The sequence below is a fragment of the Molossus molossus genome, unplaced genomic scaffold (genome assembly GCF_014108415.1).
Source record: "Molossus molossus isolate mMolMol1 unplaced genomic scaffold, mMolMol1.p scaffold_m16_p_16, whole genome shotgun sequence".
Lineage (NCBI taxonomy): Eukaryota > Metazoa > Chordata > Mammalia > Chiroptera > Molossidae > Molossus > Molossus molossus.
The window spans coordinates 63,941,578-63,967,045 of record NW_023425351.1 but is presented as its reverse complement, the minus strand read 5'-3'; the positions used below and the strand labels follow the sequence as shown (position 1 = coordinate 63,967,045).

The 25,468-nt window shown below is 43.2% G+C and overlaps 1 protein-coding gene across 1 annotated transcript in view; it reads left to right on the top strand.

The window, feature by feature from the left end:
* Positions 1-23,527, top strand: part of WASHC5 (WASH complex subunit 5) — a 54,662-nt gene extending 31,135 nt beyond the window's left edge. The window contains exons 18-29 of the mRNA XM_036263859.1: positions 3,284-3,385; positions 4,111-4,290; positions 5,632-5,756; positions 7,671-7,833; positions 8,244-8,346; positions 8,435-8,514; positions 12,915-13,018; positions 14,302-14,431; positions 15,838-15,934; positions 17,262-17,415; positions 20,351-20,438; positions 23,350-23,527. Coding sequence (XP_036119752.1) covers positions 3,284-3,385; positions 4,111-4,290; positions 5,632-5,756; positions 7,671-7,833; positions 8,244-8,346; positions 8,435-8,514; positions 12,915-13,018; positions 14,302-14,431; positions 15,838-15,934; positions 17,262-17,415; positions 20,351-20,438; positions 23,350-23,406 — 1,383 coding nt within the window. The 3' untranslated portion in view covers positions 23,407-23,527. The remainder of the gene's footprint in view (positions 1-3,283; positions 3,386-4,110; positions 4,291-5,631; positions 5,757-7,670; positions 7,834-8,243; positions 8,347-8,434; positions 8,515-12,914; positions 13,019-14,301; positions 14,432-15,837; positions 15,935-17,261; positions 17,416-20,350; positions 20,439-23,349) is intronic.
* The last annotated feature ends 1,941 nt before the right edge of the window (positions 23,528-25,468 follow it).

The following is a 25,468-nucleotide window of genomic DNA, read 5'->3' as shown; positions in this document are numbered from 1 at the left end:
ATGGAGGAAGAGAGAGCATTATAATCCTTATTTTTCATAATACCCAAGAGTTATTTAGATCTAAGAAAAATCCACTTTATTGAATTTTTATTATAAAGAAAAATTTTATTATTAATGCTCTTAGACAAAATAGCTGGCTAGTTCTCTCTCTTTCTGCCACCCTCTTTTCTGTTTTAATATTTTTATACTGCACTCAGGTGCAGAGAGCTGAGGTGATCGTACTGTATTCTCATCGTCAGGTCATTGCTGTCACCCATGCATGTGAGCTGCTGTCTTCTCTTATTTTTTTTCTTTCTCATTTCCTGGATTCCCATGGCCATCCCCCATAGCACCCACTATTTATATTTGACTTCCATCCCTAAATATTCAAGCATCTGTATTTTTAGCAGGTGGTATTATTTTATGTGTGCGTTTATTTTTGATTTACCTAAATTATTGGGTTCCTTCTCGTATTCTTTCTCCCACTTTTCTCACCGGGTATCGCTTTTGAAATAAATTTATGTTGCTATGGGTCAGGTAGTTGGTTACTTCTTACTGCACAGAATTTCACATTTTACTTAACCATTGCCCAGGGATGGACACCTGTGTTGCCCAGTATCTCACCTATGCTCCCCTTTATCATAAACAACGTCAAGGTGAGCATCTCGGAACATGTCCCCACTGCAGACCTGTACGAGAATTTCTGAAATCTGCATACCCAGAATGGGTTGCTGGTCATGGGGTATATTTACACTTAATCTGTTTTAGTACTGCTAGGTTGCCTTCTGAAATGACCATTTCCTGTGTATCTACCCACATTTTCCCCAATACTTGTTATTTTCCACTTTCAAATTTTTGCTTGCCCAAGGAGTATAAAGTGGTATCTCACTGCTATTTTAATTTATAATCCTATGATTGGTGATGTACCCATGCACATAGTTCATAGTGTTTTATTAACTTTCCCATTTATCTGCTATCAGTAGAATCTGAACATTTCTGATTTTTAATAAAATGTATAGCTATGGAATTTCTAGGTAAACATTTATGTTAATAAAATCCAAAAAAATACAGGAAATGAAACTAAATAGATACATGACTTCAGTGTGTGTTTTCTGGAAGTGCATTAAAAGAAATACTGTTTACCCCCAGAATAGTAATCGAATTCGTTAAACATGCTTTAGTCTTGATGCCAGTTGAATTCAATTGATGTGCAGAAATTATAAATGCAGGTTATCGCTTCTGACTAATCCATAAATTAGTGATAAATCCTAGGACCAGCTTAAGCATTTCACATGCAAAGTAACCAGTATTAGAAGGATGTAATAAAGCCTAACATTTAGCACTAATTATCAAAGGAAAGACTGCTTAAGAAAAGTGTAAATCTTTTGCCACACACTTTTAGATGTAAGAGGGGACCTCGTGCTGACCGCATCCCACCCTGGGGCTGTCTGCCAGTCTAACGACTCGGGCCCTTACTAATCTTGAACCTCCCAATGTTAAGGATCTATTTCACACACTTGTAAAAAGTCTAAGTCCCCTTTAGTCAGTATGACTTAAAGCAAGTGAGATATACACAGAGATATGTGTTCATTGTTAGAGGTAGCCAAAAAAATAGTAATAATCTATGTATTTACTTACCAGTAAGAGATTGGCTAAATACATCATGGCGCACTCATGCTATGGATTGTTCTGCTGCCACTGGACGATTTCCAGGAATTAAAGTGAAAACAGTGAATTGCAGAACTGTGTGTGTGTCTGTGTGTATTAGCCCATTTAGATGTTCAAGATTAAATACGTATTTAAGGACAAATACTTAGATGTAAACAAATAGAGGAAGGTCTGGATGATCTATATGAAAATGGTTAACTGTTGCTAACGTTGGGGGAGGGGATAGAAATGTGAGGGTGTGTGAGAGGGGGCTTTCTCTTTGCTGCGAGTACTCCGTCCATCGTGAAAGTCTAGGGAGAATTGGAAGGTCCGTTGGAGACCTTTAGATTCCTGGAAACATTTAACTCTTTTCCATTAAACCTGTTCTTATAAGGAATATTTCTTTGAAAACTTCATGTTACTTCTTTGATTTTATTCTCATTCATTATATTTATTTATAATTTACCTTTTTATTATGAAGTAGAGCATAGCTACTAAAAGCTACAGAAACAACTGTGTAGCTTATTATAAGGTAAATATCATTCATTTTCACAAACACTCAAATCAAGAGGCATCATTTAGCCAGTGCCCATTGCAAGCCTCCTCCTCATGTGCCCTGACCTAATTTCCGTCTCTCTGTTTATAGTTTTATTATCCAAAAGTAAATCTCTCTACACTATAGTTTATACTTGCCTATTTAAAAAACTGTGTGTGTGTGTGTGTATATATATATATATGTATATGTATGTATGCCATGTCTTTTAAGTCTCTTTTAAACTCCAGATGTCTTTATTCTTTTTTTTTTTTTTTCTTTTGTGGAGCCCAAGACTTTTGCCTAGTAGTTTCTCTCTAGTCTGGGTTTTGCTGATTGCATAGCCATGATGTCGTTCAACGTTTTTTTCTGGCTTTTGTCATTTCTTCAACTTTCATTGCATTTATCTTCCCTGAAGCTTAGATATAATCAAACCCAGACGGAACCATCAGTTACCTTTAGGACTTTTTTGAAATAATGGTTGTTTACAAACTGGGAGGGGGGATCTTAGGGGATTCATAGGAGTGCCATAAAGCTATTTGATGTTTTATGGATCTGACAGGAGACTGTTGGGGAACAACAAAAGCTTTCCCATTAGAGAAAAAAAGAAGCAGCAAAATCAGTGTAGATGACAGATTTGCTTTCATACGCTGCTATCCCCCTAGTCACAAACACCATCAAGAGTGCTGGAAGAAGAGAATCATTCAGTCTGCAGGGCACCCAGCCCCCCAGGAGTTTGCCCACGTGGCTGAAGATGCCTGAAATAACATCCATGGGAAAGACTCTGAATTCAGATGCAGGCCCTTTATTCCACCCCCTCCTGGTGATAAGAAAAGGAACTTGTTACTTTTAACAACGTGATTAAAATGTGAGGCAACTTTTGAAACTTTCTGTATCCACCATCTTTGAAAACATCATGTTGTAAAATGATCATGAGTTTTACCGAGATAAACCAGGTCCTAAAGAGGTGACGGGTCTAATAATTCCGTCCTAGCTGCACAAGATCCCCGTCCTGTAGAAAAGAGGTAGGAAGCACTCACTGGGCTCTGGAAACCATCTTTGCTCGGGACGCGTCAGGGCCCAGTTTTCCTCACTGCCCTTTATCCCTCTTCGATTTGCACTCAGGTGGATCCCAAACAGTTGCTGGAAGACGGGATAAGGAAGGAGCTCGTCAAACGCGTTGCTTTTGCTCTTCATAGGGGATTGATCTTCAACCCTCGAGCCAAGGTACCAGACGAGCAAAAGGAGTCTGTCTGTCCTTTCTCTGTCTGTCTGTCAGTTTGAAAAAGCAGACTAGAGCACCATTTTTAACTGTTATGATCAAGACCTTTCCTCCAAACAGACATCTGATAGATGATTTCTAATACAATCAACAGATGTGCTTTTTGATGAGAAAATTCTTTTTAAATTCAGTGTTTGTTTTTTTTTAACCTACTGATCCCCCAATTTAAGAATTGAACTGATGTTTGTAGTTCAGAGTTGCTTCTTGTGGTTAAAAGAACTTGTTCGCCCTAAGGCAGATAGGAACTATAAAGGCTGCAAGGTTCTATTTTGTTGAATGTATTAAAGAATATGGTAATTTTTTCTCGGGAGAAAAAAGAAATAGGCCTGAACTTTATGTATAGGTTGCTTTTCACCTCAGAAAATTCCATTTAAAATAGTTTGTTTTAAAATAGATATATTCGTGAGAGAAGTCAACATTCCTTTTTTTTTTTTTTTTTTATGTTCTTTTGTATGAGGCTTCCTTCCCAAATGAATGAAATCTGTTCTTTGCTGAATGTTAGACATGAGTTACCACTCATCCGAGATGGGTAGGAAACGAATATTTCCAAAGCGGTCTTGAACTATCACTGTGGTCTCCTAGTCAGGGAATCATTTCAAGTCCAATATAGATGTTAGTAGTTGACAATCTACTGCAATAAAATAGAATTCATGTTTCCTCTTTGGCACAGCCAAGTGAACTGATGCCCAAGCTGAAGGAGTTGGGAGCCACCATGGATGGATTTCACCGTTCTTTTGAATATATACAGGACTACGTCAACATTTATGCTCTGAAGATTTGGCAGGAAGAAGTATCTCGTATTATAAATTATAATGTCGAACAGGAGTGTAATAACTTCTTAAGAACCAAGGTATTTAAATGCATTGTTAATCTCTTGACTACATTTGTTATTTCTGACTTATAAAATGCATACCTTAGACCTCAGAATTGCCAGCAAGAAAGTTTGTTTAAACTGTTACTGAAAATCAGTAAACACTAGACAGTCACAAACACCCTCGGAATACCTTCAGGAGCGGTTAGGATTTTAGAAAAGTTTTTATTTATTTATTTTTTTTTATCCTCACCCGAGGACATTTTTCGATATTTTGTTCAGATAGAGTGGGAGGGAGAGAGAGAGAGAAACATCGATGTGAAAGGGACACATTGAGTGGTTGCCACCCACACAACCCAACCAGGGCCGGGGACAAACTGCAACCGAGGTACGTGCCCTTAGCGGGAACTGAACCCGGGTCTCTCTGGACCGCAGGCCGACGCTCCAACCGCTGAGCCAAACCGGCCAGGGCTAGAAAAGTTTATATGATACCTCACAGCTGGGAGTTCACTGCCCTAAGGAGAAAACAGACACGAATAATGGCTACAGAATGAATTGTCACTGTTATAACTCAAGTGATCAAGAATTCAGAAGACTTAGAAGTCAGTTGAGTTTGATCAGAGTTACATACCTAAGAGTGGAATTGCTAGGCCGTTTGGTGATTCTGTGTGTAACTTACTGATGAACCACCAAGCTGTTTGCCACAGTGGCTGCACCATTTTTATTTCCACCAGCAATGTCTGAGGGTTCTAATTTCCTAATTTCTCCACATCCTCACCAACATTTGTTATTTTCCTTTAAAAAAAAAATACACATACACACCTGTCCTAATAAGTGTGAAGTGGTATTTCATTGTGGTTTTGATTTGCATTTTCCTAATAACTAATGTTGTTGAGCATCTTTTTATTGGCCTATTGACCATTTCTATGTCCTCCTTAGACAAATGTCTACTCAAGTTCCTTGCCTGTTTTTCAATTGGGTTGAGAAGTTATATTTTAGTAGTTAACAAGGAGCTACTCTGTATGCTTTTAATTAGGGAACTGATGATTCAGGTAGTGAAAGATTATCTTCCAACCTTATGATTTTTTGGATTTTTGTTATTACACACTCACACATGTTAACTTATGAGCCAAAAAGCCAGAAGTTCCTGTGTCTCTTCTTACCTTCATTCACCTTACTTTTTCACAAACATTTCTTTTTTAATACATGTTATATGTGGCATTTTGGAATGACTATTAGTAGAGTTTTGAATGTTTTCTCTTTGAAACCAAGGTGTATCCATTGTCGTTCTTGCAATATTATCCTTCTAAAACTGTGTGGGAAAAGCATAACTAGGTTACCTTGTCAAAGATGTACCAAATATTTGTTATTTTCTTCTAGATTCAAGACTGGCAAAGTATGTACCAGTCCACTCATATTCCAATACCAAAGTTTACCCCTGTGGATGAGTCTGTAACGTTTATTGGTCGACTCTGCAGAGAAATCTTGCGGATCACTGACCCAAAGTAGGTGCATCTGAATTCCATGGGGCCTTGAATGCCATGGACAGTTGAAGTCTAAACGTGTTGCATATACTCGGGTCTCACCTTTGTTTATTAAAATTCATTGTTTTGAGAGTACATATTTTCCTCAGTGGGACAGAGAGCGAAACAACCCCACGGTCTCTTTGGCCGCCTTTAGTCTATGCTCCTCTTGCTCTCCAGTTAACATATTTGCTCAGACCTGTGGACATGCCAATATATCAAACAAAGGTTTAATTACAAATTGCTCATCTGTGCCTAGTAACCTTGGCACACACCCCCGTTCCCGTCACAGGGTTTTGCACTTGTCAGTTCGTGCCCTGACCTTTTCAGATTGCTTCCTTGATGCTTAGCCCAACGCCCACGCACGTTTAATAGTGAGGACTAACATTTTATTGAGCACTTACCTTGTGCTCTCTTCCCAGAACATGGTCCACATTTCTTTCATTCACTCATTACAAGAGTCTTATGAGGTAGGCATTGCTACTCTTTCCATTTTAGAGATGAAGTAACTGAGGCACAGAAAAGGTAAATCACTTGCCCAGAACACAGAGTTAATAAATGGTGGACCCAGAATACACACCAGGCCCCCGACTCTGGAGCCGGGCCTGTGGCGTTCATTTCATGCAGTCATGGTTTGTACGTGGTCACATGGGCCAAACCCTATAGAGTCACAGCTGCCCTTGTCAACATGTAAGCTTCTCCCAAAACACCCCACGGAAAGTTTGTCTAAAAGAGTAATTGATCCAGACGTAGCCCCTCCTTTCTTGGCGCCTGAGGTGATTACTGAATCTGTTCTAGAAAACTAGCCCCCAATGCCTTGCTAATACCTGCAGAAGGGATTAAGCATGATTGGGGCTTTCGTGACATGTATTGATTTCATCATCAGTGTTGGGGGCCTTGTAGCACTCAAAGTGCTAGCCCTGGGCGATGGGGAGAGACACCTGAAGCCTGAAAGTAGAAGTTGTGGTCAGTTCTGGAAATCATCTTGGTCTTCTGACTTACTTCCAGAGTTAAATCTCCCTGGCCCTTGAGGCTCTTAACTCCCTCCCAAATTCCATGTCAGTAAAGGCACATGCTGGTTCTTGGAATGGGGGCATGTCATCTGTGGAGTCTGTGAAGTTGCAGAGGCTGGGACTCCATGCCAGACCTACCGAATCAGACTCTCTGTGGGTGGGTCTGGCTGTCTGTTTTTCAACAGATTCTACCAGTGATTTAAGGTCCCAGCCCCAGCCTTTGGGAGCCATTAAAATGGTGGTTGAGGATATGGTGTTGGAATCAGACCTCTCTAAGCCTCAGTTACTTCACCTGTAAATTGAGGGTCAGATGGCTTGTATGTCACAGGGCTGTTATGAGGAAGAAGAAGGTAACACACGGACTGAGCTTAGCCAGCATCTGGCACGTGGGAAGTGCACAGTAGATACTGTTGGTTGTATCTTTGTTGTTACACTCCTGAGTCTGCAGGGGGTCATTGGTTGCTGACCAGAAATAGGAGGAAAGAGGCGTGGCTTTGTCATCGTACTCAGGTGTTAGATAGCGTGCCAGCATTCAGGTTCCTGGAAATTTAAAGAAAGACCCCATGGAGAGACACCTGGGCCCTGAAGGCCTCCACCTGATACCTAAGTCTAACCTTGTCCTCTTAACATGACTCCAGTCAATAACCCAACCAGTGACATGGCGTAGGGCAAGAAAAGGTGGTGTAACAGTTTACCATCCTGGTCCATCAGGCATCACCGTGAAGATATATCCATTGGATGCCTAGATACAGAGGTCATTCAACACAGATATGTCACTGTTAGTTTACATGTCTGATGCCCCAAATCCTGTTGAGTCCTCCATCTCTTAAGGACGAATCCTCAGCTGCTTTGGGGCTTTGGGTGTGTGTTGTTTCTGTTTCAGAATGACATGCCACATTGACCAGCTGAACACTTGGTATGATATGAAAACTCATCAAGAGGTGACCAGCAGCCGCCTCTTCTCAGAGATCCAGACCACGCTGGGGACGTTTGGGCTGAACGGCTTGGACAGGCTGCTGTGCTTTATGATTGTGAAGGAATTACAGGTGAGCCTCACCTTCACGCACATTTCTGCTGCCTCGGGGGAGACGAGAGTAGATCCCTCCACTTGTCTTTATTCTCTCCCAAACTGACATGTCTGAGACTCCCATTAGGAATGTAAGAATGGAACCAACTAGAGTTTCTTGGCCAGCATAGTATTCTTCTGGGGAGATGGTTTTTGTGAGTTTCATCTTGGGAAAAGCAGACTCTTTCTCTTTGAAGCCATCAGCTAACTCGTCCTAGAAACGGTGTTTCTGAGAGGAACTGGAAGTGGCTGCTTCCCGTCCCCCTGGTCACCGGGTGTTGGGGTTTGGGCCAGTCTGTGTCCCGCCTAACATTTAGCTGTCTGGTGTACGTGCTCATTCTATTCATTATGTTTGGTTCTTTGTTCTTTGACTCTGCCTTCTTGTTCTAGAACTTCCTCAGTATGTTTCAGAAAATCATCCTGAGAGATAAAACTGTTCAGGATACTCTAAAAACCCTCATGAATGCTGTCAGCCCCCTCAAAAGCATTGTGGGTAAGTGTTCTGGAACCAACCCGAGGGGGAAGGAACCCTGTAACCTTTGCAAATGCACTAAACAGAAAATTATATTTTAACCTTTCAGCAAATTCGAATAAAATTTATTTTTCCGCCATTGCCAAAACGCAGAAGATTTGGACCGCTTACCTCGATGCCATCATGAAGGTATGTTACGGCGCAGGGGCAGGGACCGATGCTGTGTTCGTTTCATTGTTAATTTCATGTAATGGCGTTGCCCAAAGAAAGCCAGTCTTCTTCCTTCTGTCCTTAAAATGAAAACACAGCACTTTCGTTTGTCATTATTTCTGGAATTAATTTGTTTCTCGTCCTCTCTGGGCCGGCCCTGACTGCGCTTCCACCGGCCTGTTGTCTTCCTTTTGCTCCAGGGGTCTCTCTTTCTGAATGCCTCGGGCAAGCGGTGCTTCCACACGGGAAGTGGGGGTTCTCCTCCCACAGTACTTGTGCAGCTCACAAAGCAGGTGCATTCAGTGAGCTGCTCTGTCGGTTTACAGACCATTTGTCTCTCTCCCTTCTGTGTTTGCACAGATGTTAAAAGCCAGGTTCTTTGTTGTTGTTGTTGTTGTTGTTAATCCTTAAGGATTTTTTTTATTGTTGTTTTGGGGTTTTTTTTAGATAGAATGGGAGGGTGAGAGAGAGAGAGAAACATTGATGTGAGAAAGACACATCGATTGGTTGCCTCCTGCACGGCCCCAACCGCAACTAATGTACTGCCCTTGACCAGAAATCGAACCCACAACCCTTTGGTCTGTGGGCCTTTGCTCTAAGCGCTGAGCCAAACCAGCCAGGGCAAAAAGCCAAGTTCTTTGGGTTATAAATTGTCCTCAGACCATCACTAGGACACTGTGTCTAGAAATAAATGAGGAAGGAAGTGAAGTGAGGAAATTGATTTGGTAGATGGAAGCCAGCTTACGGTAGAATCCCTCCTCTGCTCTCCCGCCTGACAAGGGGATAATGGCTCCCAGGACTCTCTGCAGCTTCTGTGTGTCCTTCCCTCGTCACTTGATGACCTGAGACATTCAACAGCCCTTGACTGAACACTCATTATGTACAGAACATCAGCAGGTGTTGGGTGACACAGTTAAAGGAAACACTACCTGCCTCCTTGGAAAACCTAACAGTCTACTCGATTTCCTGCTGGAGAATGGATTCATGGTTAAACGTGTCACATACCAAAGGACAGTCTTGAGTGCCACAGGAATTTGCAAAAGCTCCATTCTCTCTTTCCCAGTGATAGAAGTTGCTGATTGAGACAGTACTCACTGTTGTCTTGGCCAAATTCACAATTTATTTCCCATAATTTCAGTGAGTTATTTATGGTTTTGTGTGTGTGTGTTTGTGTGTGTGTGTGTTTGTGTGTATGTGTGTGTGTTTGTGTGTGTGCGCACGCGCATCTAATTTGGAAACCTAAACAGAACAGGTAACACAGGGAGCCTTTGGCCCTGCCAGGTGTCCTCTTGTTACAAGGACTGACGTCCCATCACCAAGTGCCTGTCAGATGCTAAGAACTTCTCAGGCCACGTTTCTCACCGCTGGAAACCTGGACAGAGTGAAGAAGGGCCTGAGGTGGCACAGGCCTGAGCCTCATCTCTGGGAGACCGGGAGAGAGGGCAGGTCCCTGAGAAAGGCTTGGAAGTTCCCCACATGGTTACCAGGTGGTCCGAAGTCCAGGGTCTGTGAGGACCGCTGTTCCTTGTAAATGCTGGTAGTTCAGTAGTAGCCGAGTGTTGTATCTAAGTCAGCAGTCTTTGCATAAGGCTCCCAAGGACGCTTTGGAGATACTCTGTGCCACTCAGTAGTGACCATAGCTACTAGCCAGGGGTCGGTATTGAGCACTTGAAATGCGGCCTGTGGGGCCGAGGAACCAAACCTTTAATTTTATTTCATTTCAGTCCGTTTACATAAATAGCCACACGTGGCTGCTGGCTGCTGTACTGGGCAGTGCAACTTGAGCAAAGTTATGGCAAAGTGATAATGCAGAGATCTCCACGGAGGCAAATAATGGGTCACGTGAGCTCCCAAGCTCCCTGGCCCTCCAGTGTGGTATCAAAGGCTTGAGTAAGTAAGCACCCAAGAGAGAGTGTTGTTCACCAATGTTCAGTGTGCTTTAAATAAGAACAAGTTATACTAAACTGACTTTATTTCTGTTTCCATTTCTAAACTGGTACTTTTAAGGGAACCCTTGACTTAGAGTATCTAGAAGTAAGTAAAGAATGATATGGCCCGGTACAAGGTTGGAGGCACATTTTTGAGTGGCCTGAGAGAACCCACTCTTTTCTTGGCCTTACCCTATTCGGTTTTTAAAATAATAATATTTTTCTATTAAGAAAAATTTTCTTACTATAAGTAGCATTTTTTTTTATCCTCACCCGAGGACATTTTTTTATTTTTTGTTCAGATAAAGTGGAAAGGAGAGAGAGAGAAACATCAATGTGAAAGGGACACATCAAGTGGCTGCCAACCAGGGCCAGGGACAAACTGCAACCGAGGTACGTGCCCTTAGCGGGAACCGAACCCAGGTCTCTCTGGACTGCAGGCCGATGCTCTAACCGCTGAGTTGAACCGGCCAGGGCATAAGGAGCATTTTTTACATCGACATTTATTTTCTTCACATAAATAGAATGATAGTCTAGTAAGAATAGTGGTCAACGCCCTGGCCAGTTTGGCTCAGCAGTTAGAGTGCCGGCCTGCGGACCAGAGGCATGTGTTTGAGTCCAGTCAAGAGCATGTACCTCGGTTGCAGTTCAGTCAGGGCCAGGGCCGGGGTTGTGCAGGAGGCAACTAATCGATGCATCTCTCTCACATCAATGTTTCTCTCTCCTTCACACTATATCCGAAGATAAATGGAAAATATCCTCAGGTGAGGATTTAAAAAAAAAAAATGACTAGTGGTCAAAAGTAATACATTTGAGGTCATTTAACACTTTAACTGAGTGGTTCTCAACCTTTCTAATGCTGCGACCCTTCCATACAGGTCCGCATGTTGTGTGTGGGCACATCTGCATGTGGGCGGACCCGCCTGGAGACCGATAGAGGAGCCATGTCTCAGTTCCTAAGACCAGCGGAAATAAGTGTTTTCCGATGGTCTTAGGCAACCCTTGTGAAAGGGTCGTTCGACCCCCAAAGGGGTTGTGACCTACAGGTTGAGAACTGCTTCATTAACCCTACAAGGTCCATTTATCTAAATAACTTTTCTTTGTTCATAGAAAAGGCCACTCACTTTTTCTTAAGTTTTCTCTGCTCCCAACAACTCAGAGGAAATGTATTCATTTCCACCTTGTTGATGCTGGCTTTATAAAACAGCCTCCCCTTATTCCTCCTTTCCTCATCGCTAATACTTCAGGGGTCCTTTTCCTAGAATAGAAAATAAGACATTTACTGGCACAAAAAGTACTGTTGTCTTCATGATGTCAACAAGTTTATGGGAGCAGGCTGAAATCTGTCTCAAACCGAGTCACAAAACAGTTAGCTATCATCTGACATAGACATGTCCAAATATCTTCCATGCTCACTGCTACTTGGTAATTACGGTGCTTGATCCGCCATGTTGACATAATTCTGTATCACAAATCTGATCTTTTAATAGTCCGATCATTGTATTTTGTTACCGTTGGCTCCCATGATCCTATGTTTTATTTTGTACACATGAAAGCATTATTCTGAGACCATCCATGTGCTTCACCAGATTCCAGAGGGGTTCTAGGTACAAAATAACTTCAGGACCCCTGGACTAGGGTTAGCATTGTTAGAGGGGCCTTCTTGGTAGATTTTGTGGATTAAGTTTTTTTAACCCAGATTATTACATGATGTTTATTTGTGAGTAAGGTGGAATGTGTAAATCCACCAAATTTTGGAATATTAGAGGGAAATAACATCTTTAGGACTTGAGAAATTTTAGCTTAGGACCAGTAAAGGAGGTAGGGCTGCTCCCAGCTGCTACCAGACTGGGAGAACTTATCCCAAAAGATCAAAAATAGAGCTTCAAAACAGACACCTTCAGTGCGTGAAACACTGAAACACTGAGATACTTGGCCATGGGATATGTTGCGGTCAGCCCACTGGAGTGCATCCCAAAGTCCTTGAGTGGTCTCTTGTGCTCCACCAGGGAAGACGTTGCTCTTAGCCACGGAGCCAGCCCAAGCAATCCCTAAAGGTTTCTGTGGAACGCGTGATCCTCCAATGAAAAGTTGTCGTCTTGCCCTGGCCGGTTTGGCTCAGCGGTTAGAGCGTCGGCCTACGGACCGGGAAGTCCCAGATTCGGTTCCCACTAAGGGCATGTACCTCGGTTGCAGTTCGTCCCCGGCCCCAGTTGGGGTTGTGCTGGAGGCAACCAATTGATGTGTCTCTCTCACATCGATGTTTCTCTCTCTCTCTCTTCCTCCCTCTCTGCCTCCCACTCTATCTGAAGATGAATGCAAAAAATATATATATATATATCCTCGGGTGAAGATAAAAAAAAAAAGAAAAAAATTGTCGTCTTGGTGTTCTCCTTACCATCATGGAAATGCTGAACCGTTCTACCTGTTTTTTCTCTTGCTTGTTCACAGGTTGGGCAGATGCAGATTCTGAGACAACAGATTGCCAATGAATTAAATTATTCTTGTCGATTTGACTCTAAACATCTGGCAGCTGCCCTGGAGAATCTCAATAAGTAAGTGTCAGCATTTGATCAAGCCAGATTCTGTAATACCTACTTTTGAAAGTTTTTTGGGGGTAAGAAGGCTGACTGGATTAATAAGCTTCCTTCCCACTGATAATCAAATCTATATTTCCTCAGTATTTTCCCTTGGTGTGTGTGTGTGTGTGTGTATCTCTCTTTTCAGCCAACATATATTGATCATTTACTATACACCAGATATGCCCTGGCCGGTTTGGCTCAGCGGTTAGAGTGTCGGCCCACGGTCCAGAGAGACCTGGGTTCGGTTCTCGCTAAGGGCACATACCTCAGTTGCAGTTTGTCCCCTGGCCCCGGTTGGGGTTGTATGGGTGGCAGCCACTCTATGTGTCTCTCTCACATCGACGTTTCTCTCTCTCTCTTCCTCTCTCCCTCCCGCTCTATCTGAAGATGAATGCAGAAGTATCCTCGAGTGAGGATTAAAAAAATAAAAATAAAAAATAAAACATGCCCACAAATTATTTAAAAAGTATATATATATACCAGACACTGTGCTACCTACTTGCACAGATAGAGAAGAATTACAGTTGACCTTTGAACACCATGGGTTTGACCTGTGTGAGTCCACTTATAGCACAGATTTTTTTTCAGTAAAACTGTAAATTTTTTTTCCATGATTTTCTTAACACTTTCTTTTTTCTAGCTTACTCTAATAATACAGTATATAAAACATGCAACATACAAAGTATATATTAATCAACTGTTTATGTTATTGGTAAGGTTTCTGGTCAATAGTAGGTCATTAGTCTTTAGGTTTTGAGGAGCCAAAGGTTATACACAGATTTCTGATTATGCAAGGGGGTCAGTGCCCCTAACTCCCGTGTTATTCAAGGGTCGACTGCGTTACCACAAACCATACTTGACTTTCCACAGGACTGAGTCACTAATTAGAAGTGTTTTAACTACTAGGAGTGGTTCTGGGCACACATCCCAGAACCTCCCCAGCAACTTGCTCTCATTTCAAGCCTTCTACTTAAGGAATCCGTGCTTCCTGGTCAGATAGTTCAGTCAATTCATAAAACTTGAGTGGGGAAAGCATTTGATCTGAGTTAACTCCAGAAGATAAAGTAATCCGAGATCAAATTTTTCACTTATGCCCAGTCATAGGCATGGCAGTTGAGAATGAGAAGGATCGATCCCTCATTTTCCAGATGAGGAAACTGAGGTCCTGAAAGATTACATCATAGTCTGTATTAACTGTTGTATAAATTCAGTTAATCTCTAACGTTTATCATTGTTTCGTGTTTCCTTCCACTCAGGGCTCTCCTGGCCGACATTGAAGCCCACTACCAGGACCCTTCCCTTCCCTACCCGAAAGAAGATAACACGCTCTTGTATGAGATCACAGCCTACCTGGAGGCAGCTGGCATCCACAACCCACTGAATAAGGTTGGTGGTTAAGGTGTATGATGGTGTGGTGGGAGACAGTGAGGTCCTAAACAGTGATTTAGCCCAGGTAGCAGATCACTGCTAAAATACTGGGAGGACCTGAGTTCAGATCCCAGAGCCCCCATTAACTCAAGCCTGGTCTGAGCTCCTCCTTCCCACGTGTAACAGGAGGATGTGATCACACCCTCCCTGCCTGGTCTGGCTGTGTGACTCAAATGATACAATGTTTGTCTGAGCTCCTTAAAAAGCAAACAGTGCTCTGTCTGTAAGAGATTAGTTTTACTTTTGTCTGGGGTTTGATACTTGAGTTGCAACTAAGTGATAGCATTGATCCTTCCTGCCCAGAGATGTTTCCCTCTGTGGCTGGTGGTAATCATAATATAATCTGGGGCTGCAAACTCTTTCCTGCAGTTCTGATCCCAAAATCCTCTAAGAACTGAAAGTTTTTTCACAAGTTGGTATCAGATCTCATTTGGTGGTAAACCTGTTCCTGTGAATGTTCATGTTGTGATGACTTTGATTATAGGGTATTAATCTAGACCCTATATTACCTTTGTAAAATCTATAAAATGTGAAATTTTGAAATATGTATGATCCCCTAGGTTTTTGGTGAGATAGCAGCTCACATTTTTGAGTATTTAACTACGAGCCAGGCACGGTGTCAACAGCCACGGGTGATCTGTCTCAGCAGCTCTGTGCAGTGTGCCACCACTGGGTGAGGGACCGAGGCGCAGGTGGATCACTTCCCCGGGGCTCCTCACCAGCTAGGTGGAGCCACGCAGTCTGTAGAGCCCTGCTCCTAGCCAGAATGCCACCCTGTCCACAGGTGGGGGGGGGGGGGACTGGGTATGCCCTGACCACTTTCTGCCAGGTGAACTGGGAGGGAGGCTGCTCTGTGACATCGCCCGGGGGGGAAGCAGATGACCTCTGCTTGCTTTCTGTTTCTGCTCCTGTGCTGCCCGCTGCTCTGCGGAGCTGTCCTCCTTTCTTCCGCCTCCTTCCCGCCCTCCCTCCCTCCGCCCTCCCTCCCTCTGCCCTTCCCTCCAGCTTTGCCTCAGCTGCGGTATTTGCTTTCCATCCCACTCTTGCTCATCATCCTTTTTCCCCTCCCTCTGTTGATGATGTTCAGAGGATCGTGGGGAATGGGGGAAGTAACTGCCGATCTCTAAGCAAGAGTGTTCCTTTCCCAGAAGGGCTAATGGTTATATAGGTATTTATTTTGCAGGGGTAGGGAGTCCAGTGGTGTTCAGTAAAACTCCAAAGGCAGCAAATTAATGGAACCAGCCTAGTTTTAGGTAGTCTGAAGAGCAAATTGGAATAAAATGGAAACTTTCCATTGGTAAATGTGTTCTGCGGTGTTGTGCAATGTGAAAAAAAGTCCGTTTTTCTTACCCTTCTCTTTCCAGATATACATAACAACCAAGCGCTTACCCTATTTCCCAGTTGTCAACTTTCTGTTTTTGATCGCTCAGTTGCCAAAACTTCAGTACAACAAAAATCTAGGTATGATATGACATTTATTCTTTGCAATAAGAAAGAATAGCAATAGATTAATAACTAACAAAACAGCTCTTTGTATAGAATGCTATATCATATATGAGATCTCTTAATTAAATGCATGTTTGTAAAATCCATGTCTTTGGGCCTCTGAAATTTAATGCCCCTCATGAAATGTGGACAGTGAATTTCATATCAACCAATCATAATCCACCTTTAATTTCCAGCGGTTAATTATTCAGCTTGTAAAATGTGTGGGGCCTTGGCTTCTCTCGTTTCTCCAATGTTTAAGCAGCTGATTACGGTGTGAAGGGATTTTGATTCATGTCCTATTCTTTCAACAAGCAACAGGCCTGCGGTGTGTCTGGAACTGCAGCGTGAAGAGAAGACTAAGACAGGGATATCTAGTACTTTAAGATATGTGTGAGCACAGGAAAATACTCGGCACAAACAATAGATACCAAAGGCTTTCAGTAGATTTATCCTGTCCAGCAATATACGCATCACTTTTGCTCTCCACTTGGAAAGGATTATTTCTGCATGTTCTGAATACTGGCATTGTCTCCTGTGGGCACTGAGGAATTCAGAATTGCCCAGGCCTGGGGCAGGCCAATCCGGATCATGTCTGATTTCAGTGAGAGACCTCCAAGTCTTCACCAGAACCCAGTTTTACTTTATAATAAAGTTGTGCCATTTTACACCCCACCAGCCCTTGGCAGTGCCTCTCCTCTTCACGTTAGCCATTCTAATGGGTGTGTATGGTCTCTCACTGTAGTTTTATTTTGCCTTTCCGAATGATTAATGACATTGAGCACCTTTTCATGTGCTTTTTGATCACTCTTTATCTCTTTCTTTGTTAAGTGTCTAAGTCGTTTACCTGTTGTTAAATTGGGTTTAGATTGGGCTAAGATTGCTTTCTTATCGCTAGGTTGTAGGAGTTATCACTTATGAATACAGGTCCTTTGTTCTGAATTCTTTTCTCACAAACTGGCTTACTTAGTTATTGGTGACTCTAATGAGCTCATTTATTTTTTTTTATATTTTTAAATTTTACTACAATCGCATGCCATAATTATATAACCCAAAAGATAAAATGATGGTAATTATAAAAATGAGTAATCATGTTGAATCATTCAGATAACTAAAAGAAGCATCCACCAATCCCGGGCCTAATTCAGAATGTAATCCAGAGTTGTTGTTCCTTCCAAGTAATCGAGTGCCAGCGAGGATGCGGGCCCCAGACATGCTGACAGTCAGGGGCATGCCTACCGAAAGAACGCTGCCAGAGGCCAGCCTCAGCCAGGTGGGGTAACTGGTCTGTGGTTCCTTGCAGGAATGGTCTGCCGGAAGCCTGCCGACCCTGTGGACTGGCCTCCGCTCGTCCTGGGACTGCTCACCCTGCTAAAGCAGTTTCACTCGCGGTACACGGAGCAGTTCCTGGCGCTGATCGGCCAGTTCATCCGCTCCACGGTGGAGCAGTGCACCAGGTACGTAGGCCCGGAGAGCATGGGATCGTGTTACAAGAGGGCTATCAGCCTGGCACGCCAGGTTCCCCTTAGGATCTCACTGACAGATGGGATGGGCTACTCATGTGCTCTGTAAAGCAAGTGTGGGCACATCTCCTTGTTCGGAGGAGTTCAAGGTGGGCCCCTCCTGAGTCACCCCGCCTGGGGCGCCCCCAGGTTCACTCACAGTGATGTTGGAAGAACAAGTCACGACCATAATTAGCTTTGGGAAGAAAGCGCTGGCCTGTTCCTTTGCCAGTGGGATGCGATGCTCTGACCTCAGGGAGCCTTTGTGCCCGCCTGGGCCACAGCCAAGGGACAGCTCCACACCCCTCAGTGGCAGGTGAGGAGCATGTCTGTGTCAGACCCTGGACACAGCCTGAGCTCCCGGTGTGTAATGAAACATATCGCACCCAAGTTCTTACTGAATACAAAGCTTGTAAACCTTTCACTCTCTCCTTCCCCCAAATGTGGCTTTTCCGGGACAGGGAAAAAGGTTGCCCAGCCAGTGTGGCTTAGTGCAGAGTGTCGTCTCATGGACTGAGAGGTCCTGGTCAGGGCACATGCCCAGGTTGTGGGCTCGATCCCCAGTAGGGGGTGTGTAGGAGGCAGCTGATTGATGTTTCTCTCTCACATCAATGTTCTATCTCCCTCTCCCTTCCTCGCCCTCTAAAAAATCAATAAAAACATTTTTTTTTAAAGTTATTTGAATGAGATGCTGGGTCCTGAGCCTCTTTGTTACCCTAACAGGTCAGCCCAGCTAACTAAAGTTCTCTGTCATGTCACACATTCCAAATCCGGAAGATTGCCACCTGGTCACTTGGCAGTGTAACCGACAGGCATGAGGATGGAATTCCAAGTCTGGGGCCATTCTGTGCACCTCCTACCACGGGCATGAATCAGCTCTCAGGTGTCCCTGGCAGGTAGTCATCCAGTCTCTGCTGGGACACTCCCTTTGGTGAGACAGCACAGTACACAGGTGGAGTCATTCTCATCATTAGAAAAGTCCTGACTACGATAAAGGGAAAATGTCATCCCATCTTTCTGAAAATGTCATTTGTTGGGCCTTCTTCTACCCTTTGAAATTAGACCAAATAAATGAAGTCTCCTTCCTTGGCGGCATCACATCAAATTGATGGCACCTGCTGCCTTATGTCTCCTTCTTTGGGTCACTCCACCTGTTCCTGACGTGCTGGCGACCCCCTCAGAGGTTCTGACCATCTTAAAATGTGTTTTCCCAAACTTGTACCCCAATTCCAAATACAGCCCTCCCCGTAGGGTGGAGGGTTACCGGACTCCTGCATTCTGGCCCTCCTAGAGCACAGTGCCCCTGAAGTCGAGTACTAGGTCCTTGACGTTCATATGTGCCGGCGGCTCACAGCGGTTTTCCTTTCTTCCTAAATCCTGGCACCATTTTCGCAGGAGCCTCCATCAGGACCACCCCCCTCCCCATCTTAGTTAATGGTGAGAACAGCAAACATGGGTATTTTCTAGGACATAGGATCAGCTTTGCTTCAAAGGGATTTTTTTAACAATTGAAAAATAGAAGAGAGCTTGGAAGGTGGGGGGGTCTCAATAAGGAAATTGTAACAATCACAAAATAAGGTCAATTGCAAAGCAAAGTAGAAGGCTCCGAAAATCTGCTGCATCTCTCCCAGGACGGTGGGGACAGGAGGCCAAGGATTCGGTCCAGGTGGCACAGGCTGGTTGTTTCCAATCACCTCCACACCTAGCCCTAGTTCACCATGTATCAATAGTTGGTGCGTCTGCCTTCCTCTGTTTTTTCTTCACTGATGATGGCAAAGGATTCAGTCTGACTAGTCCAGCTTGTTCCTGGTAACCTTGAGAGAGGTCACCAGGATACAGGGGTTGAGCCACAGCCCAGGGTTTCTGATTCGACTGAGGAAAGTGACATAGGAACTTGAGATGTATGGCAACACCTTCCTTCCCTCGTCCCAAGCAGAGCACATGCAAATATATCCCTGGTCGCACACTGAAAGGTTAAGAGCATTGGCAACTTTTCCAGGGGCAATCATCTTAAATGTTCTTTACAAAAGTAAAAATGTCATCAGAGAAATACATCAGTAATCCAGTACCATAACATTCTTTATTTAGAAAATGCTAATCTGTACAAAAAATTGGAAATAGTTTTCACACCTAAAAACTCATTTTGATAAAAATAAGAATGTAAAGCCGCACAAGAAGACGGCCATGCCCTTTGCTGCACTCTCAGCTCTAGAGAGCGGCTGGCAGTATAGTTGTGTGAATGGATACGAGTCGGCTCCGTATGGAGAATTATAAGATGCTGTGTTTATATGACACCCTCAAATATACAGTAATGGTCCGGGTACAATCCCAGATACTGGAGACAGAACAATGAAGACCTGACCCAGGCCCTCAAGGAAACCGGCACACAAACAACTGAAAATGTAGGAGGCTTGGGGGAAGATCAGGTGTACTGAGAGTATAAGATAAAAGCATCTGCCCACAGGAGCCAGGGAGGACTTCGTGAGAGAATGCAGAAAACAGATTGGAAACAGTCCAGAAGTTTCCTTTTAAATAGCAAGCAGGGTGAACGTAGCTGCAGCGATGAGGGCATGGGAACGTGTGGCTGTCAGGGACTTGCCAGTCTTTGAACCATGAAGTGCTGAGGGGCGCAGAGAGGACGCACCCCGACAGATGGCCAGGCCACATTGAGAAGGTCCTTGTGAACCAGAGGAGTTTGGGTTCTATCCTCTGCTGCGCGCTGAAGATAGGCGAGCTGGATCATGACTTGATGTGAATCGAGCATGTTCTATAGATTGGTTTCTTCTTGGGCTTCGTTTAGTGATCTGTCGTTGAGTTAGTATTTCCGTATCTTGACTGAATGTCTCCTCCATGCAAAGCAGTAATCAATGCAGACTCTGCTCTGTTACAGCCAGAAGGTACCTGAAATGCCTGCAGATGTGGTGGGTGCCCTTCTGTTCCTTGAGGATTATGTTCGGCACACAAAGCTACCCAGGAGGGTAAGTGATTCAATAAAAAACAATATTAATGCCATTTTTGTAAAAAGATGGTATTGAGAGTGGCCCTGAACTCATTAGGAGTGAGGTGCAGTAGCTCGTTCACAGGGGATGAGCTACTGCCTGCCCATAGCTCTAACACATTCCTCCCTTCTCCACCATGTTCAGTGTTTCGCAGGAAGAGAGTTTAACACAACTTTCCTCCCCGTCTCACTGTCTACCATACCCTTCTGTCAGCACCTCTCCCAGCCCAGGAGGTCAGGTGTGCAGTCCAGGAGAGAATCCCTTCAGTGGCCAAGTGTGGTGTGTTCTTTCCTCCCCACGTAACCAGGTTAAGCTCACACCACGGCTAAAAGTACATTTGATCACTGTTTGCAAAAATGACGCACTACTTTTTACGTTTTAAGAAATTTTTTCCTCTTCCTTTCTTACTAGTAATTCCACTTGGATGGATTTTAGCTCCCTATATAAAACTTTCAATAGATGCTGGAAAGCCATACTGATTTTTTAAAATTAGAAGGTTAGGAATCAAAGATCCTTTTTTATAACAAAAGCCAAAGATGTTTTAAAAATTAGCTGGCAGTGCCATCCTGAGTAGACAGTAGTGACATCTCATCGAAGGCGGGACTCTCTGTACCTGCCGTACAGGTGCGAGACGATGACAAAAATGCAACAGAAGTATGCACAGTGGGAGACAGCTCTGTGTTCTGAGGGTGCAGTTGTCTTCCTTGAATATCCAGTACAATCATGTGAAAAGTGATTTGAGTTTCGAAAAGCTGGTTATAGAATAATGTATCAAACGTTCTAACACCAATTCAAAAATATAATGTTAAAAAGCTCCTACTCAAAGAATTAGGAAATAAAGCCAAGGTAACTTCTTGAAGGAATATGAAAGAACAATTTAGGAAAAAAAATGTAAAATTCTAAAATATGAAATTTGGAAATCCATGTAGAATTCTGAATGAGACTTGAACATTGTGGTAGTATTAGCTCTTTCTAGTTTATAGATTTACTTGCAGTTATGATTACAATCCCAGATACTATTGTTTTTTAAAAATATTTTTTAAAATTTCTGAGAGTGTAAGGGAGAGATAGAAACATCCATGTGTGCAGCATTGATTGCCTGCTTCCTGCACGCCCCCTACTGCAAATCAAGCCTGCAGCCCAGACATGTGCCCTGCCTGGGAATGGAACGGGGACCTCTCAGTCATGGGGTGACACTCAGTCCACTGAGTCACACCGGCTGTTTTTAACTTGGGAAAAAAAATTTTTCAGAAATTTTGTAGTACTTGGGCTAAAATAGGTTTTGGGGAAAAAAGATTAAAACCTATTATACCAAATATGAACAAATATTGTAAGACTACAAAAATCAAAATAGTATGGTACTGACTGGTGTGGAGCTCAATAGATCAGTAGGCTAGAATGTGTAACCTAGAAACAAATTATATATAAGGAAAAGCAGCCTCAAATTAGGGGAGAGAGGGTATATTAGTCAATAATGCTGGGACAATTAGTTTATTATGTGGTTAAAAAATAGCAAGTTTCCTCACATCTCCCCTATATCAAAGTTAATTAGATAGGTTACAGTTAATCTGACAAATGAAACAAGTAAGTTAGCAGACATTTGACCAAATTAATGTATCAGCTCTCCAAACTTCCTATGTAAAACACCAAGGGAGGAAACCATAAAGAAAAAGATTTAGAGATTTGATCTTCCTATAAATGCTAAATGTAATTCAACAGTTCCTGTCAAATGTCTCTTAATTTAAAATCGGATTAAGTGTTGACAAAGGACCAGTTTCCTTGACTTTACACCAGTGTACTCTTTACACCAATATGGAAAAGATAACCAACCCAATCCCAATAGAAAAAAAGGGGGGGGGAGGGGCTAAGGATATCAACAGACAGTTTTCAGGAAAAGAAATATAAAGAACAATAGACATTTGTCAAGATGTTCAACCTGACTTCTATTCAAGGGACACAAATCAAAATAACAGTAAAATATTGCTACCCATCAAATTGATTAGAAGTCAAATGTTGGGTCCCTAGTGCTTGAAAGGTTGAGAGTACTTCTCAGTCCTTCAATGGGAGTGTAAATTGGCTTATCCTTTGGGGAGGGAAATTTGGCTTTAACTACCTAGAAAAATCTTTTGTAATTTACTTATCTGATCCCAGCAATATCACTGGTAGGAATATGTACATAATAAGTTCACCAAGATTTGTGTGCAAGAATGTTCATAATACAAGATTTAGTAGAGGTAAAGAAGGACACAAGATTATGTGTTCGTGTGTGTGTTGTGTGTGTGTGTGTGTGTGTGTAACCTGGAAGAATTCAACACAAAAGAATAACCAATTTTTTCTCTAAGGGACTGAAATCAGATTATTTCTTCTCCTCCTGCATTTATTAAATTTCATGTAATTAGCAGGTGATACATAATTAGAAAAAAATTAAACACTGCTTTCAAACAATACCAATTTCCAGCACTTGGAGAGTACCTAGCTCTACATGCCACCCCTCAGGGCTTCCCCTGGGAACAGCTAAGGAATGGGTGCCCTTGTGGGCCTTCCTCCCCTTCCCCCTCTTGCATGGTCACTTGCCAGACTCCCCGTTCTTCCTAGAAATACTACCTTAGTGCTTCCTAGCACTAAGTGCTTTGAGGAGCCCAGGCGTGGAGGCAGGGGGGCTGGGCAGCCTCTCCTGAGATGTTAGCAGTGCCAAGAAATTAGACACCAAGATGGAGGACACCAAGAACAGAGGCGGTGGCCTCCAGGAGTGGCCCGCCCCAGGGTCCAGTGCTCCCTAGGATTCACCCTGCTTGGAAGGAGACCTTCATTTCTTTAGTTTTCATATGGAAAGTTTTGGTTGTGTTCTGAATACTGCTGAGTAATTTAACTCCTTGTTTTATTCTTTCAGGTTGCTGAAGCACACGTGCCTAATTTCATTTTTGATGAGTTCAGAACAGTCCTGTAACTTTTTCTTCTTCTACTTCTTTGATAAAAGGGTCGTCCCTAAATCTTCCCACCATCACGAAAATGAAGAGGATGAAACTCAACTACTCATGTAACTGCATGTTTCCCTTTATTGTGGGAAACATCAGACATTCTGAATAAGATGTGTCTCATGGAACTAGATAATAGAATGTTTAAATCATGGCGTTATACACACTTTGTATCATGTAGAAGCAGAACACATTTTGTACTGCCTCTTACAAATGCTTAGTTTTATGTTCTAAAGAACTATTTGTGCAACTCCAGATTTTCAGTAAAGTATTGCCAGTACCCAAAGTCATCCTTCTGCCTATTCAAAAATTATATATTCACTGTGCAAAAAACCTTGTCTGAAAGGTACGAGATGAACGAGGTCGGTCCCTTGGACACACACACGGAAGGCTGGCAGACTTGTGGTGGCAGACTCAGCAGCAAATGTAGTGACCACGTAATCTGGACTGCAGACCATGGCAGTTTCTTGGTGTCCGAAACTCACCGTCCTCTTCCAATCCCAGATACCCTCAGGGGTTTCCAGCACCTTCTGTGGGGCTCCCCAACTTCAGCTGCTCCTTCCACCCTTGCCTTCCTCAGCAGGCCCTGACCCTGCCCTCCTCCCAAATCCCCACAGTGCTTAGCCCATAAGCCCTTTTTCTCTTGGTTAACAGCTTAACCACTAGTTTTTAACTCCCCACCCCCCAAATCCTAAATCATTTCTGCCATCCCATTACGGCAACTGGAAACGAGCAATAAAGATAGTTTAGCCCTAACCCAACTATGTCCCCTCTGGAGAGGAGAGGAACAAGCTAAAAAAAATGAAATGTGTCAACAGTCATTTAGCAAGTTGCAGGGGAATAAGCACTGATTTGTTCTCAGGAGGCAAAGTCTGAGGCCTGGTTCTGCGACCAGCTAAACTTTGTCCCAAGGTATCCTGTTAGCATCGTCTGTAAAATCAGGGCTAAAGGACTTCTTGGGTTCCTTTCAGTTTTCTGATTTTACGACAAGGTATTTGTCAAAAAGCCTCAAATCCTAAGATATTGAAAGAAGTATCTTAGGATTTTGATTATTCCACCATCATAGTAGAAAAGGTTTGAAGAGGCATCTAGTCTGCAGAGGGAGCAGCAGCCTCACGGCGCCTGGTGGAGGCCTGGTAGATCTTTCAAAGCCAGCTGGCTGTTGCCTGCAGGTAAGGCACTGGGAGTCTGTGCCTGGAAAGAGCTAGTCTCATAGCCATCCTACCTCCGCTTCTCAAAGTATGTTGGTTTTCCATTTGTAGACCGGTAACGGTAGCCATGTGAAATGAGTTCACTGTGGAAATGGCCCCCCAAAGAAAGCCAGCTGCTAAACAGGCCCGATCTCAGAGTTTTTAAACAGAAAACAGAACTTTTGGAAACCAAGAGAATGAGCCTGCCAGACACAGCTAAACCAAGGCTGATGGGGACACCTGCTTCCACTAGTGATTTGGCCAGAGAAAAACTTTCTCAGCCAAAGAACTTAAAAGCTAGAGAAACTTTTATTAAACGCTTGCAAATTATTTTAGTCCTAATCATTAGAATCTAGTTATTTAATAGTCCAGGTTATATTTTACTGTTCTGATTTCTGGGGGAGAATTTACTTGAATGATAGTGGGATTTATTTACTAAAGTCTCATGATACCCTCTGAGTGTCTGTAATCTTTCAAATGTACTGTAAACGTGATAAAATCTAGTTGACTGTATGGCATTATGCCAGGTATTACAGTGCTTTCTGTTGGTTCACTGTTGCTTGAAACTGGTAGCCCGGCTTATTCACACTCCACAGAGGGACTTACAAAGCCCCTGATTGCTGTCCTGTCTGAATGTTTGTTCTTTTCAAAGAACTCAGAAAAGAACCTTATCAAACTGCCTGCCTGGATACATGAGGGAAGCTAGGTCAGAGATTTAAGGCAACTTCCCCCGCGTCAGCGTCAGAACAGGTTTCCCTCTGCATTTTGCACCCCGCGGTGGCCTTTTCCATTACCCTGAAGCTACAGAAAGAAGTTCACAGCAAGAAACAAAAAGACCTGAGGG